At 44.2% G+C, this 15,972-nt stretch overlaps 2 protein-coding genes across 2 annotated transcripts in view; one reads left to right on the forward strand and one right to left on the reverse strand.

Annotated features, from left to right (window-relative positions):
* Positions 1-15,972, reverse strand: part of GEMIN6 (gem nuclear organelle associated protein 6) — a 146,991-nt gene that overhangs the window by 37,263 nt on the left and 93,756 nt on the right. The gene's annotated exons all lie outside the window — the stretch shown is intronic.
* The window catches only part of SOS1 (SOS Ras/Rac guanine nucleotide exchange factor 1), a 43,398-nt gene continuing 29,684 nt past the window's right edge, over positions 2,259-15,972 (forward strand). Inside the window, exons 1-5 of the mRNA XM_054290219.1 lie at positions 2,259-2,345; positions 10,923-11,048; positions 13,246-13,377; positions 13,926-14,090; positions 15,540-15,749. Coding sequence (XP_054146194.1) covers positions 2,259-2,345; positions 10,923-11,048; positions 13,246-13,377; positions 13,926-14,090; positions 15,540-15,749 — 720 coding nt within the window. The remainder of the gene's footprint in view (positions 2,346-10,922; positions 11,049-13,245; positions 13,378-13,925; positions 14,091-15,539; positions 15,750-15,972) is intronic.

Here is a 15,972-nt window from a genome sequence, read left to right on the forward strand (position 1 = left end):
TGACAGCCCAGGAGCCTGGGTGTCTGGTAAATCAAAAGGTCTCCTTTGCTAGACCTGAAGCTGCCTTGAAGTAAAGTTCTCCTGAGCCATGCCTGGTAGGAGCTCATGACTGGAATCCTGGTGTAGGATTGGGATCGGGGTGTGGCTGATTGATGGGAGCCCAGTCAGAGCCAGGAAACCATCACAGGCACAATGAGGTTACAGCAAGGCCTCTGCCATGGATGATGGACACAGCTCCTCCAACCACCTCTGTGCTTCCCTTTTCCTCCTCCTGGTCCCTTCTACACTGGCTCCTAGCAATTGCAAGGAGCTGCTGTCAGGCAGGAGGGTTGATGTGACCACAGGATCAGGCACTCACCAGCCTGGCAGCCAAACCTGATCAGTGCAGGGGCTGAGCTTGGGCCTCAGCCCAAACTGAGCTTCCTTACAGGGAACAAAGGAAGCAGTGGCACTGTGTGTGTTACACAAGTGCTCCTGGAAGCTGGGATCACAGAGCAATGAACACTGCTTTTATCTTTTTCTTGCCCATCTCTCCATGAAGTGCTGCCTGCCTGTGTCAGAAACTGGATCTGGTGGCATAAAAAAGGGGGTTCAGATTAAAATTCTGCATCCCACAGCCCTTAACTGAAAGCAAGGGCTGTGCAAGGTGAAGCACAGTGCCTGCTGCCTGCAGCTTTGCCATGGGGAGCTTGCAGTGGGGCTGGGGGAGCCCAGCAATGCCCCACCATGAGCACTGGTGAGGGTGGATGTGTCCCCCAGGCAGGGGACATTCCTTACACCCCACAGGGTTCAGCTTTGGCAATAGCCCTGCTGGCTTTTGAAGGATTGCATGGGAAAATAGCTGGTAAAAATAGAGAATGTGTCCAAACCTCTTGCTTCCCTCCAAGGAAACACATCTAAAATACAGGAAGGCCTGTGTCACCAGTTCCAGACACCAGTTCCTTTAGGATGTGTGGATACATCTCATCAGGTCCCATGGGCTTGTGCACCTTCAGGTGCTTTAGATAGCCTTGAATCCGATCTTCTCCAGCAGGTGACTCTTCAGTGCCCCAGTCCCTGCCTTTCCCTTCTGCAGCTTGGGCAGTGAGGCTGGAGCACATCCTGGTGGAGACAGGGAAAAAAGTCATTGAGCACCTCAGCCTTTGCCACGTCTCAGGTAATCACATCTCCCCTTTCCTTCCAGAGAGGGTCCTCATTTTTCCTAGTGTTCCTTTTATCACCCACACACCTGCAGAAGCTTTTCTTCTTATCCTTGATGTCCCTGGCCACGTTTAATTCTCTCAGAGCTTCATCTCCTCTAACCTGATCCCTGGCTGCTGGGACAACCTCTCTGTATTCCTGCCAGGCTTCAGCTCCTGCTCTCACGCTCCATAGGCCTCCTTTCGGTGTCTGAGCTTGTCCAAGAGCTCCTTGTCTGTCCACACAAGGCCTCCTGGAATATTTGTCCAATTTCTTGTCTCAGTCGAATCCATCCCCGTGTGTCCCACACTGATCCATCCCCGCGTGTCCCACACCGATCCATCCGTGTCCCAGCAGACCAATCCATCTCCGTGTGCCCCACACCGATCCATCCCCGTGTGTCCCACACCGATCCATCCCCGCGTGTCCCACACCGATCCATCCCCGTGTGTCCCACACTGATCCATCCCCGTGTATCCCACACCGATCCATCCCCGTGTATCCCACACCGATCCATCCCGACTTGTCCCACACAGATCCATCCCAGCGTGTCCCACACCGATCCATCCTCGCGTGTCCCAGCCCGATCCATCCCCGTGTGTCCCACACCGATCCATCCCGCCCGTCCCGGCCACCGGCGGTTCCAGGATGGAATGGGCATTCGCCCTCCCGCCGGCAGGGGGCGCGCGCGCCCGGCCCGCCCCCGGCGTCACTTCCGCCAGGAAGGCCGCGGCCGCGCGTGGCGGGGCGCAAGCGCGGGGGGCGCGTCGCGCCGCCGCTCCGCGCATGCGCCGCGGCCGCCGACGGAGCGGGCGAGGACGGGACCGGGGAGGCGGCGGCGCTCGCGCTCCGACCCCGCCCCTCGCGGCCCGCGCGCGACCCCCGTCCCGCCGCGCGCCCCCCCCGCCGCCCCCGCGGCCTCCCCCGCGAGCCGGGGCGGGGAATGCGGCAGCCGCCGCCCCCCCCCGCCGCTGCGGGCCTGCCGCCCCCGCCGGCGGCGGGGGAGCGCCGGGGCTCCCGCTGAGCGCCGCCGGCCCTCCCGCGCGGTCCCGGCCCGCCCGGCCCGCCCCGGCGGCACCATGCAGGCGCAGGCGCTGCTCTACGAGTTCTTCAGCGAGGAGAACGCGCCCAAGTGGCGGGGGCTGCTGGTGCCCGCCCTCAAGAAGGTGAGGGGCGGCCGGGTGCCCGCGCCCCGGGGGCCCGGCCGCGGGGTCGGGCTGGGCGCCGGGCGGGCCGCGGGGCTCCCCGCGCTCCGGAAGCGGCTCCGGGGCTGCCGGGGGTCGGTGGGCGCCGTCCCGCAGCGCAGGCGGGTGCCTCGGTGGGTGCCCCGGCGCGGAGGGGCCCCGCAGCCGCCCCGGGCGATGCTCTGACAGACGGAGCCGTGCAGATAAAAACCGTGTGATGGACGCGGAGTCCTGTCCCCCTCGGCCCGGAGGGACGCGAGTGCTGCTGCCGCGGGTTGCTGCCGGTCTCCCTTGGTGACACGACTGGGAGTAGGGGGGGATTGTTTTGAGCAGCTCCTGAGAGAATTTTTGTTAATTAGTGTTCGTGTCTAATGGCTTTTAGTTAACCTTCTCGTAGTTTAAATACCTTTTTGCTGAGAAGGCTTAATCAGGACAAACTAGCAAGTCTTGCTCCCTCAGGACGGTGAGGCTTGTGCCTGTGGCGTGGAAAGAATTTATTCGGAAGAGAGGAAAAAATTGTGAGGGCTCCTCTTCCATCCTGAACCCAGAAAGTAGAAGGTTTAAGAAATAAGTTTTCTGACACTGTTACCTCAGCTGGCTTCAGATTGCAGAACTTCACATGGTTTCGTCCTGCACGGCAACACTTTCTGAGTTACTGTTTGGTTGCAGCGATTAACTGCAACTTTTGCCTGAGAGGCTCCTTCCTTGTGCTGCTTGAGAGCTCTCGGGCGCTGCAGTTGTACCCATGCAGTATTTCTTCCTAATTTCCCCTTGCAGTGTACTGCCTCTCTTCTCTGGGCATGCTCTTTGAGCTCTCCAGCATTGCGTGGCTTTGTCCAGTTCTTGGAAGTCTTTTTGCTTGTCTCATCCGTAGCACGTGCTGTTAATTTCTTATCCCTGGATAGTTGAGTTGCTTCCTTGAAACTTCAGCGCTAACCACACTCGTGGTGCTTGTGAGCACTTGGACACCCAACCAGCTGAAGCCTGCTTGGAAACTGGAGCTACCCAAGGTCCCAGCCACAGAGAGCTTGTTCCTTTGGAGGATGGTTTATTCCATGGTGCAGCAAATGTTTGGCAGATTTGGAAGGAGTCTGAGTGCTGACAACTGGAATACACAGAGTGAGGATTCAAAGCAAGCAAGCATTAAAACTTTGGGATAACTTGTGACATCTGAAGTGCCAGATTTCTTCCTAGTGGACAAGCCATTTGTGAAGTCACCCTGCTTTAAAGATGCTTGCTGAAGGAGTTGGATGAATTCTGCAGTGGGAAAAGGAATTCTGCAATCTGAGGAGAAGGCCAATGAGGACAAGCAACCAAGGATGATGAGCTGACCCTGCAAGGTACAGTTTGTCTTGGTTTGTCTGCTCTGTTTCTCTTTGTGGGTGCAGGGGTGACAGGAGGCAGGTGGAGTTAGTTCACACTGAAACTTGTGACTGTCTGGCAGGTGTTGGCTCTTTTGACCTCAGCTTTTCATGGGATCACCACCTGTTTCTTACCTTCTCTCAGGCTGCTTACTACTGCTGTTTTTGTAAAGATGGAAGTAAAGAATCTGTCCAGATTGTCACCAGCTTCACTGAGGAGCCAAATACTTGAGTTACAGCAAAACTAAATGACAGATGAAAATTTTAAATTATTATCTTACTGTGTTTTTCGTTAATGGACAAACCACATTGTATATTTTCCTAACATGACAGAGGTACAGATAGTTTTGAGTAGGGTGTTTTGCCCTGATAAAGGCCCCTAAAGTAGTGAAGGCTGGTGCTTGTAGAGGCAGAAGGCCTTGATCACAAGGCAGGTGCAGCACTGCAGTCAGTGACCCCTTGGGGAGCTCTCCAAGGACCTGAGCTGCACCTGCAGGCCAGCGCTGGCACTGGTGAAGTGGAGAGGGTGGCAGCAATTCCCGGTGGGATCAAAGGGCAGGACTGTCCTGGAGGGCAGCTGGTGCCTTGTGACTTTGCTGAATTGCCAGAGCATTGCAGTCTCAGGAGAGTCAGATTTTTGGAAGCTCACAGATGTCCCGTTGTTGCTAGAGGAGAACCTTTCCTTCACTTCTCCCTTAGCTGACCAGATGCTGACACTCATTCTCAGGTAGTGACAGCAGCTCAGCTCCACCTGAAACCAGGTGCTTGTAGAGGCAGAATTGTGATGATTTCACAGCTGGAAATTAGACTTAGCAGTGTGTGGAGACCTGTGTTGAGTTAATAGGTCCGTTGAGGAGAGTGGCGTTTAAGCTAAGGTTGTAAGAGCACATATACCAGGATGGAGTGTTTGCAGCTCTCAGGGAAAGCTACCACACGTGGACTGAATCATTAAAATGCCATTGCCCTTTTGTAACTGTGAGTTGGCTTCTAATGCAGTGCTCAAACTACAGCCTCGGGATTGCTTTCTTTAAAAATGGGTGCTGTTGAATCATTGCAAATAGCTTTCTTTTTCCCAGTGGATTATTTTGATTCTATTTTTTATCCAAGAATATAGAGTAAGGATAAGTCTCTTCCTACATCAGGCAATTCTTAGAGGGGACCATGCCTTGTGTTTCATTAGACATGAACCTTAGCAGTAGAGCTGCATTTGCTTTGAACAGCTGCACTTGCAAAGAGCAGCTCTTGTACCACTCTGATCTTAATGTAATCCCTTTTCTTCTGATTCTTCTTCAGATGCTGTCAAGATAGACTCCAGTGCACTCAATTAGGAAGAAAATTATGTCAGCTGAGATTCTTCTCTGCCTGGTCACAGTTATTTTGAAGCTGCAGAAGAGGAGTGTTGCAGGGATCTTTGTTTGCTGGTGAAAGGCAGTAATCATGGTGATGAGGTACAAGAAAAGGAGGGAAGAAAGAATAACAACAGGTGTCTGAAGTTGTAATTGCAAGGATGGACAGAAGGTGGGATGCTGGGAGATGCTGAAGATGAAGGATTCAAGACATTTGAAACACCAAAGGTCTCGGGTTCCTGGAGACAGACACACCTTGGACACAGCTTTTATTGCACCTTGGAAAACAGACTCAGGAGTGACACCTGCCATGTGATGCCTCTTCCAGCTCTGGTGTTCCTCTGCTAGTGAATTTGCACACTTTATTCTGGTCATAACCTTTTGGATAGTTTTTCTTCAACATCATTCTTCATGACTTCATCTCGTGGGTATAACTTGTTCATGGAATCAGAATTTCTCTGCACATGTATGATGCACTTGTTCCTGATCCATTGGTTTAGTAGGAAGAATGTCATCCTTACTGATGGATACCTTAAGCTATCTGATCATGGAGAAAAACTAAAGAAAGTTGTGCTCTTTGCATACCTCAAGTTGTTTTGAATCAGTTGAATTTGTTGTGGTCAGAATGATTGGACTGGTGTGGCTTGGGATTTGCTTCACAACTGAAGGGATTTGCTTCCAGGGACTCCATGTGTCATCTGGACCTCTCATGGAGCAAGAGACATGGGATTAACTGCTTCAGTCACTACAGAGTTCTGTTGACAAAGATATTTCTACCTGATTTTTAAATACCTGGCTCTTCAAATTGGTGACAAACCAGTTGCCGCTTGCTACTCAGAATGGCACTTCTCACTCTTAGCATTGCTTCACACAAGATGTTGAGCTTTCCTAATTTCTGGTCACTCTGGGTCATCTGTTCTTCTGATGGCTGTGGAGGATAAAACCAAGAACCTCCTGCAGCTGAAGTCTTCACTGCATGACTTTTCTCACCTGCTCAGTGGAGCAGTGTAATACTGCTGCCCTTTTGAGACATCAGCAGAAATGTTAGCAAAAATCTGAGTCCTGGTGAATTGTTGCTGAAGAGTGCATCCAAGACATTTGTATTTGTTTTAATTTCCTGTATTTTTAATTGATCAAGGTAACAAAACATGGTCAAGGTTACCAAATATCAGCAGAGATGTACAAGAATAGGAGAAAAAGCTTTTTAAGGAGTGCTGACTCTATAAAAACACTCATCCATGCAAGGTGTACATAAAGTATTTTGTCCTGGAGTGTTTAGTGGTAAGCCTCTCAGTGGTTTTTTAGTCAGTGAGGGAAAGTAAAGAAAGGATGTGTTGAGTGAAAATGAGAGGTACAGCATTAGTGAAGACTTTCAAAGATGCTGAATTGAAGAAAATTTTGCCAGAATGATCTGCTCTGTTGCCAAATTTGTTTCTACAATGGATTATGTCTACTAATAATCCATTTCCAAAGGTTTAGAAAATTTTCAGTTTAGAAAACTACTTGCAGTCAGTGAAGTGTTATCTTCTGTGATAATGCTTTGGAGGGTGGTGTGGCATGTTGTCTCATTGCAGAACTCCTTCCATGATCAGTATGATGTGGTAAATACAATGCTTTTTCCCTTTAGAGCCTTTTTTACAAGCCCTTCAGCTGCCACCAGGGCAGACTGGCAGCACAGCCCATGCTCAGCAGTGGAGTGCAGTGGTTCTTTAGCAGGAGTTGTTTTTTGATTATAATGTCACTTCTTGCAGTACAGGAGTAGTCTTGCCCAGTTAGAAAAAATTATCTGTAACCTGCAGTTGATGCTTCATTTTTATTTCAGTTTGTTATGTAGCTTTAGAATTACTTTCTTTATAATTCCTTTAGAATTGTTTCCTTTTGTATGCTGTTTTCTGAAGCTGCTGGAGCTTCTGCTGCTCCTGATGGGCTCAGGTCTGATATTGTTTTCTGAAGCTGCAGGATTTGCCTGGTGTGTTTTGTACTTAACAGAACACCTGTGAACCTGATTGTGTTGATTGTTAGTGATGATTTGGGAGCATAAAGCTGGTGTTTATTAATGTGAAGTTGCTTTAAGAAGTCTTGAGCCAGGATTTTTCATCCTGATTTGAAATTTTCCAGCTTACAAGCAACCTGTTAGGCTTTTTCTCATGGCCACTGAGGAAGAGGTAACTGAAAGCTGTTCCTGAGGATGTATCACTCAGATTGTTAAATTCACTGTGTCTTGCTTCCTTATCTATTATCAAACACCTCTTTCTAGTGCAGAACAAGCTGTTGAGTGTCACTCTGGGCTGGGGTTTGGGTCATCTTGTGACCAGCCTAGGAGTTACTGTCTTGGACCTGTTGGGAGACCAAGCCTCTGTCTGACCTGAAGCTGTTAGATCTGCAGTCCTTGAAATGAAACCTTTCTCAGGGTTTGGTTTAAAGTCCCTACTGCTCCCTGTGAGGCTTGTGGGAATGTTTATATTCTAATTTATTATGGAGAGTTTGAAAAAAATGGTTTGAGAGGACTTTATGTAAAATAAGCTGCCATGGATTATTAAGTAAAGATCAGCTATAGTTGTACTATACATTAATCACTTCCTTCTTTGTTGTTGATTTTGTTGAGTTTTTCTGCCAGTTTAGATTTATGGCTGCCTAATTTTTAAGGTTTTGCTGTTCCTTATAGAAATTCTTTGCTTTTGTGGATTTTAAGGGAAGAGGACAAAAAAGGTAGGGGGAAAAAAGCCGCGTGTTCATATTGTAGGATTTTCTTTAAGTGTTACAATTTATTTTTTTTAAGCAGGCACTGTTTGTCTCTGCTGATGTTCTTAAGCAGATCATGAAAAGCTGTTCAAGAAATGCTGGCTCTGCTTATCTTTAAATAAAGAAAACTCTGGCCATTTCTCTTTGGAGAATTAGGAAAGATTGATAAGATTGGATATTCAAAAACGTGAATACATGAGTTGAGTGAAAGCAGCCATGGTGGCAGGGATTTGGAGCTGATGTAGGTTGTATTTGCCCTTTGGAATTTATGGGATATTTTTAAGATTTGAAGCTTGTTTTAAAAGTTTTGAAACTGCTTTTTTAGTAATTTCCCTTATCATAAGTGTGTAGGAGGGAAGGGAATGGTTCTGTCATTATTTAAGGGAGAGGTTAAATGTTTAGATAAGAATCTGATCTAAACATCACAACACTTCAGAAGTTGTTAAGTGTGTTTTTATCATGTGTTTTCCTAAGTGGGATTGAAGGATCTGGTGGGATTCTAGCCATACTCCCCCTTTTCAAGGGTGATAAGGCAGGGTGGCCCAGGTTTTTTAATTTAAAATGTGAGATGACTTTATGAGAAAGATGGAAAGCCCCTGGTAATTCGATCTTCTCTTTTTTTTTTAACTAATCATGTGATGGTTTATGCTGACAGATGTTCCCATTTCTTGTCTTTTACTAAATCTTGCATCTTACCCAGTCTTGCATCATGTCTTAGATAATGGACTTGGGACTTGCACTGAGTACCCTCAGATAACACTCTGTCACTCTCAGCCTGAGCCTTTGGGTGCTACAGTAGTGCAGATACTGAAATGACACATTTCTGTGATAACTGTGCACCAAACCATGCTGTACTTTTCCTTGTTAGTCTGGTTGTTTTCTTTTGTTCACTTGCATGACTTTGAACCCCAGCTGATACTGTCACGTAGCAATGAAGGTTATTTACCATCTACTTAATACAGATAAGCTGTGTTGGCAAGCCACTGGCAACTCATGATGGTTTTCTTCTGCCAAGGTGGATGTTCTGTTCAAGTGGAGCTGGGCAGTGGCCTTTGGGAAGGATGTTGTCACTGTCCCCAGACAGAAATGCTTAGGGAAAATGAAACCTTTATCTCCTGAACTCAGAGTAGGTTATCATTGTTGACTCTGTTTTGGCTGACTGTGGATAATGTTTCAGGTTATGGCCTGATGTGGTATTTTTGTTTGTTTGTTCTTATTCTTGTAGGCTGTGTGTTACAGACCAAAGGAGTTGTAATGAGGTGATTAAAGTCTGGCCTGTTTTCTAAGTGAAGAAGAAAATCTCTTCATCACTCCAGTTCATCATGCTCTGTATTTATAGAGTATTTTTGTTACATTGACTTGGTAATTTAACACTTCTTGAAATACAGAGTGCTGGAGTATAATATAGGGACACTGTAATACAAATCTGTTCAGTTCTGCTTTAAGAAAAGCACACATTAAAGGCAGCATCTTCCAGACAGCTCAGATCAGCTCTGCTCTTTAAGAGAACACTTTGGCAAGTCTGTAATTTCTGGTGTTAAGGTGTTCCAAGCTGGTACAGTATTTCAGATGTCAGTGTTTGAATTGTAAATAATGTTTGGGACTGGCATGCTGTTATTCGTGTAGCTCCACAAACACACTCTAGCTGTGCATAGTGAAGTTCTTAGGAAAAGTGAAACTGTTGGCATAATCAGAATAGTTGTGTTAGCTAGTCAAATGGAGAGAAGTTCTTCTGTTCTATTTTTGCCAGACTGCTTTTAAGTTTAAAAAGCAGTGACTTCTGGAGGTGTTTTTTAAGACCTGCTGAATAAGGGTGTGCAGTCTGCAAGAAGCCAAACGCGTGATCCAGCGCATTTGAATCCCAGCAGCAGTTAAGTGAGCACCAGGACCATGCCCAGACATGAAGCTTTCAGACTAATGAGTGCCTTAGCAGGCAGGTGGATTTCTGTTTGAGGCTGTTGTGTGTTTGAACTTCATTACATTTAGTTCTTGCTATAACTGCAAACAGGAATTAAGACTCAGGTGTGAAATTAAATAATTATGGCAGCATTATTTGAATATGGACATGGATTTAACATTTGGATGAGGCAGATTGTTGGGTTTTGCTTCAGAGTTGTTAGGCTCTCGTGTGTGATTGAGAGAACTGAAGGCATTTTGAGTTGAGTGCAGGGGAACAGTAAAATGATGAAATTGGGGCTTGACAGATGCATTGCGAAAGTCAGCAGTCAGCTTGCTCTGGCATAATATTTGCCATCGGTGTAGAACTGAGATTAAAGTCTGTTTAGGCTCTGAAGCACTGAGCTTTGTGTACCTGAAATTTTGGGTGGTTAAAACTGTGCTAATTTGTGAACTACAGAAGTGCAAAGGAAAAGTATACCTCAGCTTTCAGAAGTTACATGACTGGAAAAAAAATTGAATGAGCAAGGGGGATTGTTCCTTGCTGAATTTGTACCAGTAAAAAATTGGACACACAGGTAAACATATTGGGACCAAATTCTCAAAATCTTTCAGCTGTTACTTAATGCCAGGACAACACTGTGGCCTTTTTGAAGTGGTTTTTTTTTTACTGTAGAGTCTGACATATTTTAAAAAACACTATAGAAACAAACTTCTGAGTGAATCTTATAAGTGCTTACTGAGAATGGATTCAATAATTTGAAATAATAAATGCTGCTGAAACCATTGTTTCTGTAGTGTGCTCTGTGAAAAATGTTCTGTATTTTGTTGTTATGGTTTGTGTCAAAGGGGGAAAACCCCCAGTGCTGAAACTTCTTGCAAAAACAGTGGTTAAAGAGCTAGTGGAGAGAGATAACTATATGCAAAGGCTTTAAAAGTTTTTCTAATTGCACTGTTAAGCACAGTTATTAATTAGCCATTTTCTTGACATTAAATGCAATTTATAGTGATTTGAGTATGTAAAGCATTTGAGATTTACATCTCTGTCAGGTGTGAGGGTTTCAGTCAGGTTTGTCTGATGGACCTTAACAGAGCTACATTATTGTTTTTCTGGGTTGTTTGGCTTGGGTTTTGTCATTTTTTTTTTTCCTGCAAGTAAAGCATGTGGTTTGGGGAAGAACAAAACTCAAATCTTGAATTCTTCTTTCCTTTAGGTTCAGGTGCAAGTCCATCCTAAGCTTTCCTCTACTGAAGATGCATTGCAGTATGTGGAGGAGTTAATTCTTCAGTTGTTAAATATGTTGTGTCAAGCTCAACCGAGAAGTTTTCTGGATGTAGAGGTATAGAGAACACTTATTACAAATGTTATTGCAAATAATTTGAACTATTGCATGAAAGCTACTATATTAACCATTTCACAATGCAAAAAGGAAACCAGTAATTATGTATCTTTATGTAGCACAGCCTTCTGCATAAAGCCTACTGAGTTCCCTAATAGCTCATTTTCATATCATTTTAATTTATTGTTCAATGCACAGCAAAACTGTGTGCTGTATTACTTTTTAGTAGATGGTGAGTGTAAGTTTTGTGTAAAAAGCTGACTGGTTCCTTTCAAAAAACCATTTTTTCCCCACTGATATTGTATGCAAACTACAGCTGCTTAGTCTGGGGCTCTGTGCTGCTTTCTCAGCATGGTAATTTAGGCTGATGTATCCCCTGCTGTCCCAGAAATTAAAACAAAAACAGTTCAGTCACTTTTTCAGAAAGAGTTTAGGAACACTTCTCTCCTCTGTACAGAGACCTCATCTCTTACCATTGCCTCTTCAAAGATCTGCAACCTCTGCTGCTGAGCAGAGCAGATTGATGTTTAAGGAGAGAGGTTGAGCTGAAGTTTTTCCATCTGAGGAACAAATTAGTGAAGCTGGATCACTTAAATTTGTAGGACCATGAATACCTTGGTAGCACTTGGTGCTTAACCATGACTAAAAGATTTTGGTGCCAGGCTACAGAGTCTGTGTGCCTGTTGGTTTCCAGTGCTTGGTGCCAGGGCCTGTGCCAAGGGACTTCCTCACGTTCTGAACAAAAAGTGGACTAATGGCACATAAAACCTCACTCACAAAAAACCCTTAAAAATGTGGCTGTCTTAGAGCTCAAGATTGATGAATTTCATTCTTCCTCTTGCCTTTTGAACACTGACACCTCCAGTGGTGTTCCAGTGTCCTCTTTAATGGCTGACCTGTTTTGCAGCATCATTCTGGTCTGGCAGCTCAAGAGACAAGATCTTTGGGGAAGGTTGTTTAATGCTGTTTTAAACAACAGTGACAAAAACCTCGACACAAAGTATTGTATTATGAGTCTTATGGCTGTGAAGGCAGGAGAAATGTGAAAAGTAGAGACAATCAAGCAACCACCATTCCTGTTCATGCACAGTGATGCTGTTTTTAATTATATGGTCAAACACATTCCTTTTTCCCCTGGGACATCTTCATTGTTCAGTCAACAGACTAGGAGTGTGAGATGGTATTGGATAGTGAATCAGACTTTTTTTTGGTAGGACCTCTGCTCTCCTTCTGCCAAAAATGTTGTGAAGGAAAAAAAAAGCCTGCACTTTGAAAAGTTGGGTATTACCTTTAGAGAATAGTATTGTGTCACTTTTTTTTTTTTGTTAGAAAGTTTTTGTTTGTGTATTTTTTCCTGTGCCAGCTCTCTGTAAGTGGTCATTAACTTCGTCTTCCTCATTTCATGGTTACTCAAACAGGAGCTGTATTTACGTAAGTGAGAACTTGCAACTGAAACAGTCAGTGGGAACTGTGGTCTGAAAAAACAAAATGTAAAGTTACGTGAGAAAATAAATTTCTGGCATCTGTGGGTACTAGGGCTACCAAAAAGAATGGTGATGCTTTCAGACCTCCAGAGACCTGTGTGTGAGTTCCAGCAGGAGAGTTGTTCAGTGCATGGGAGTGTGCAGGTGTCCTCAGGCACTGCTGGAAGGAGTAAATAAACTGGGCCATGTCTGGCCCACCTGTAGCATGAAACTGGTTTAGAACATGTGGGTGCTGTTGGACATTTTCTTCTCCTCTTGTGTTCATTGTCATCATCGGGACAGTTTGCATGTGTTCAGACTGGACCATGTGCTGATCAGTAAAGGCAAAACAAAAAGCCTGTTATCATTTCATTCAGTGATTATCCTGTGCAGGGAATAAAGTGTCAGGTATGTAGTCATATATTGAAATACTGAGTTATCAGGCATAGGCACACGGGAAGCAAACTGTCCCTTCAGTGGCAGCTTAATTCTTAAATTTTGAGCAGTAGATAATTTTCTGATAATGACACCCTGAAACAGCCTTATGCACATGGTGAGCAGCATGTTCCAAAATGATAACATTCGCACATCTTGTATAAGCTTTTATAGTTGAAATACAAATATTAGCAACCATTCCATTGTTAAGTAATAGAAAGCAGTTTGATAACACAGTTACATTGCTGAGATCATTCAGATGGTGCATTTACTCCTTGGTCATGTTTTCTTATCTTAAGGATCGTGTCCAAAAAAGTTTCCCCCATCCTATTGACAAGTGGGCAATAGCTGATGCCCAGTCTGCTATTGAGAAGAGGAAGCGAAGGAATCCGTTATCTCTTCCGGTAGAGAAAATCCATCCCTTGTTAAAGGTAAGCAGTGATGGAATCTTGAATTCAGAACACAGTTAGAGGTCAACTCCTTTGTTGTGTATAATGTCTGTGTGCTGCCTGAACTGTGAACTAAAAGACTTAAGAATATTTGTATTTGTTGTGTAGTTCTAAGTGTTCCACTTAATGGAATTTATTTATTTCTGAGTTAAAAATCACTCAATTATCTCTTGGACAAACAAGGCCAAGAACCCATTGTATAAGTTTGATTTTTTGTATTTCATTTTCCATGACTAAGAAAACACACAAGAAACTCGTGGAAATAGCCCTAAATGTTTAAGTGAGGTTTTTGGGACAGTTAGTTGGCTCTTGGCACTTCCACATTTAATAGAACAGCATCTCCAATGTGACTGTTTCTTGTCTAGGCCTACACACTCCTGTGTTTCTATTTCTAACATAGGCTGTGGGTATGTGCTGAATCTTTATTGAGCAGGGTTTTAAGCTTACTGACTGGTTTGAGTTGTAATCTACAGTGTCTGTTTCATCAATGGAGTAACAGTGGAATGCTTTTTTGTTTTTTTCCTTTTCAGGAAGTTCTAGGCTACAAAATTGACCACCAAGTGTCTGTTTACATAGTAGCAGTATTAGAATACATTTCTGCAGACATCTTAAAGCTGGTTGGGAATTATGTGCGGAATATAAGACATTATGAGATTACAAAACAAGATATTAAAGTAGCAATGTGTGCTGATAAGGTAAGCACAACTCTGGTTTGTCAACTTAACAAACAACTAAATCTATAGGTAATTTTGAGAGGACAATGTCTTTTTCTTAGTGAGTACATGGAATATTATATCTTCTAAGAAAAAATTAGTGTCATAAAATATGGTTCCAGTAATGGAAAAAAACTACCAGAAAGCTAACTGAGCTTATAAAGCTCCTGCTTGTGCTTGTTAAATCTCTCTTTCTCTTGAGTGTACCTGCCTAATGTCAGCAACATGTGAATACTTTAAAAATTACTGTGAAACAGCACTAACTTTAGACTGCATTGCATGTAAAAAGTAGTGTTTCAGTGGGTCAAACAAAACCACCATCTCCTTAGCATCTCAGCCCAATTTTCCTTAGTAGTGAGACAAGGGGCCTGGTGAATACAGCCTGGAATCTTCTAGCAGTGTGCTAGACCTGTATCTGTGAAGGAAAAGTTAGAAATGGTGGGGTCTCCTTGAATACTTGGATTATTCCATGTGATTTCCTACAGTGGTGATGCTGTAATGTCCCCTTCCCCAGAATTAGTTAGGATTCTCATTTTAACCCAAGTTCTGTGTACAGTCACTGACTCTGAAACATGAATCACCTTCTGTTCTTAGAGCTTCAGAACAGGGCTTCGTGCAAAATGTCCTGCATTTTTCTGCTTGCAGAGAGTCATTGTAGTGACTCCTGGCTCACAACCCACATTTGGAGGAAGTGTTCAGTGATCCACTTTTCTTGAGAACTTTAGGTTACTGATTGCTTGCTAAATCTTGCTTGGGTATGAATTGGGACTACTCTGGTAGTCCCAGTAAGTACTACCAGAGTAATTCTAAACTACTCTGGTAGTCAGAGTGTTTGGAATTCCTGTTGTGAGTGTAGTTCTGCAACAGGACTGCTTTCTGAAGCTCTGCCCTTCCTCAAGGGTTCATTTTAACAAGAGACTTCAGCAGTTAAGGACGGAAACTGGGCCATGTGCAGCCTGTGGACAGGCCAGTGTTCATTGCAGGTAGATCACAGGGCTCAGAGCATGATCATGTTTGAGTTCCTGGTGAAGCTAAAGCTGAAAAGCCAAAATACACACAACTTTTAACTTCAGACAGTATCTTCAGAAACTTAGATTGTGTACTGCTGATTCAGAGCAATAGGACACAGCTAAATGCTAATTGGTTTTGTGTACTTCACCTTTTAAAATTGCAATTGATTTTAGGACCATGTTCTTGGAGAGATGCCTGGATTGGTCTAAGTGACTGGGAGTCTTCAGAAATTGCCACTGCAAATAATGACTTGCAAATTCATAGCAATGGATGTTGTTTTTGTAATGCTCACCTGATTGCAGAGTGATAATACATCAATCTTACTGCTTATCAGTCTGATTTCATGGGAGTAAGTCTGCAACTTAACTAGTCAATCTTGAGAAGATTCTCATTTTGTGGATTTCCCTCTCTGCTTCCTAGGTATTAATGGATATGTTCCATCAAGATGTAGAAGATTTAAGTGCACTAACTTTATCTGATGAAGAACCCTCCACCTCAGGGGAGCAAACCTATTATGACCTAGTGAAGTCATTTATGGCAGAAGTTCGACAGTATATAAGGGAACTGAATCTCATTATCAGAGTTTTTAGAGAGCCATATGCCTCCAACTCCAAACTGTTTTCATCTCATGTAAGTATTGTACCAACCACAGACACAAAAGGCACCTACTATCATATCTATAAATATAGGTGGATACTTCCCAAACTTAACTGTTGTTGAGTTTAATGTATCATAGTAGAAAAAGCACTTTTCTTGAGTTCTGATATGGAAATAGTAAAAGAGCACTTGCAGGTTTTGTAGGGCTATGGAAGAAACCTTCCCATTTACTTATGTTCACTTACAGGCCTGTAAT

Source organism: Melozone crissalis, unplaced genomic scaffold (assembly GCF_028551555.1).
Source record: "Melozone crissalis strain CALT ecotype California unplaced genomic scaffold, PUWL_Pcris_2 ptg000081l_1, whole genome shotgun sequence".
NCBI classification, from domain to species: domain Eukaryota; kingdom Metazoa; phylum Chordata; class Aves; order Passeriformes; family Passerellidae; genus Melozone; species Melozone crissalis.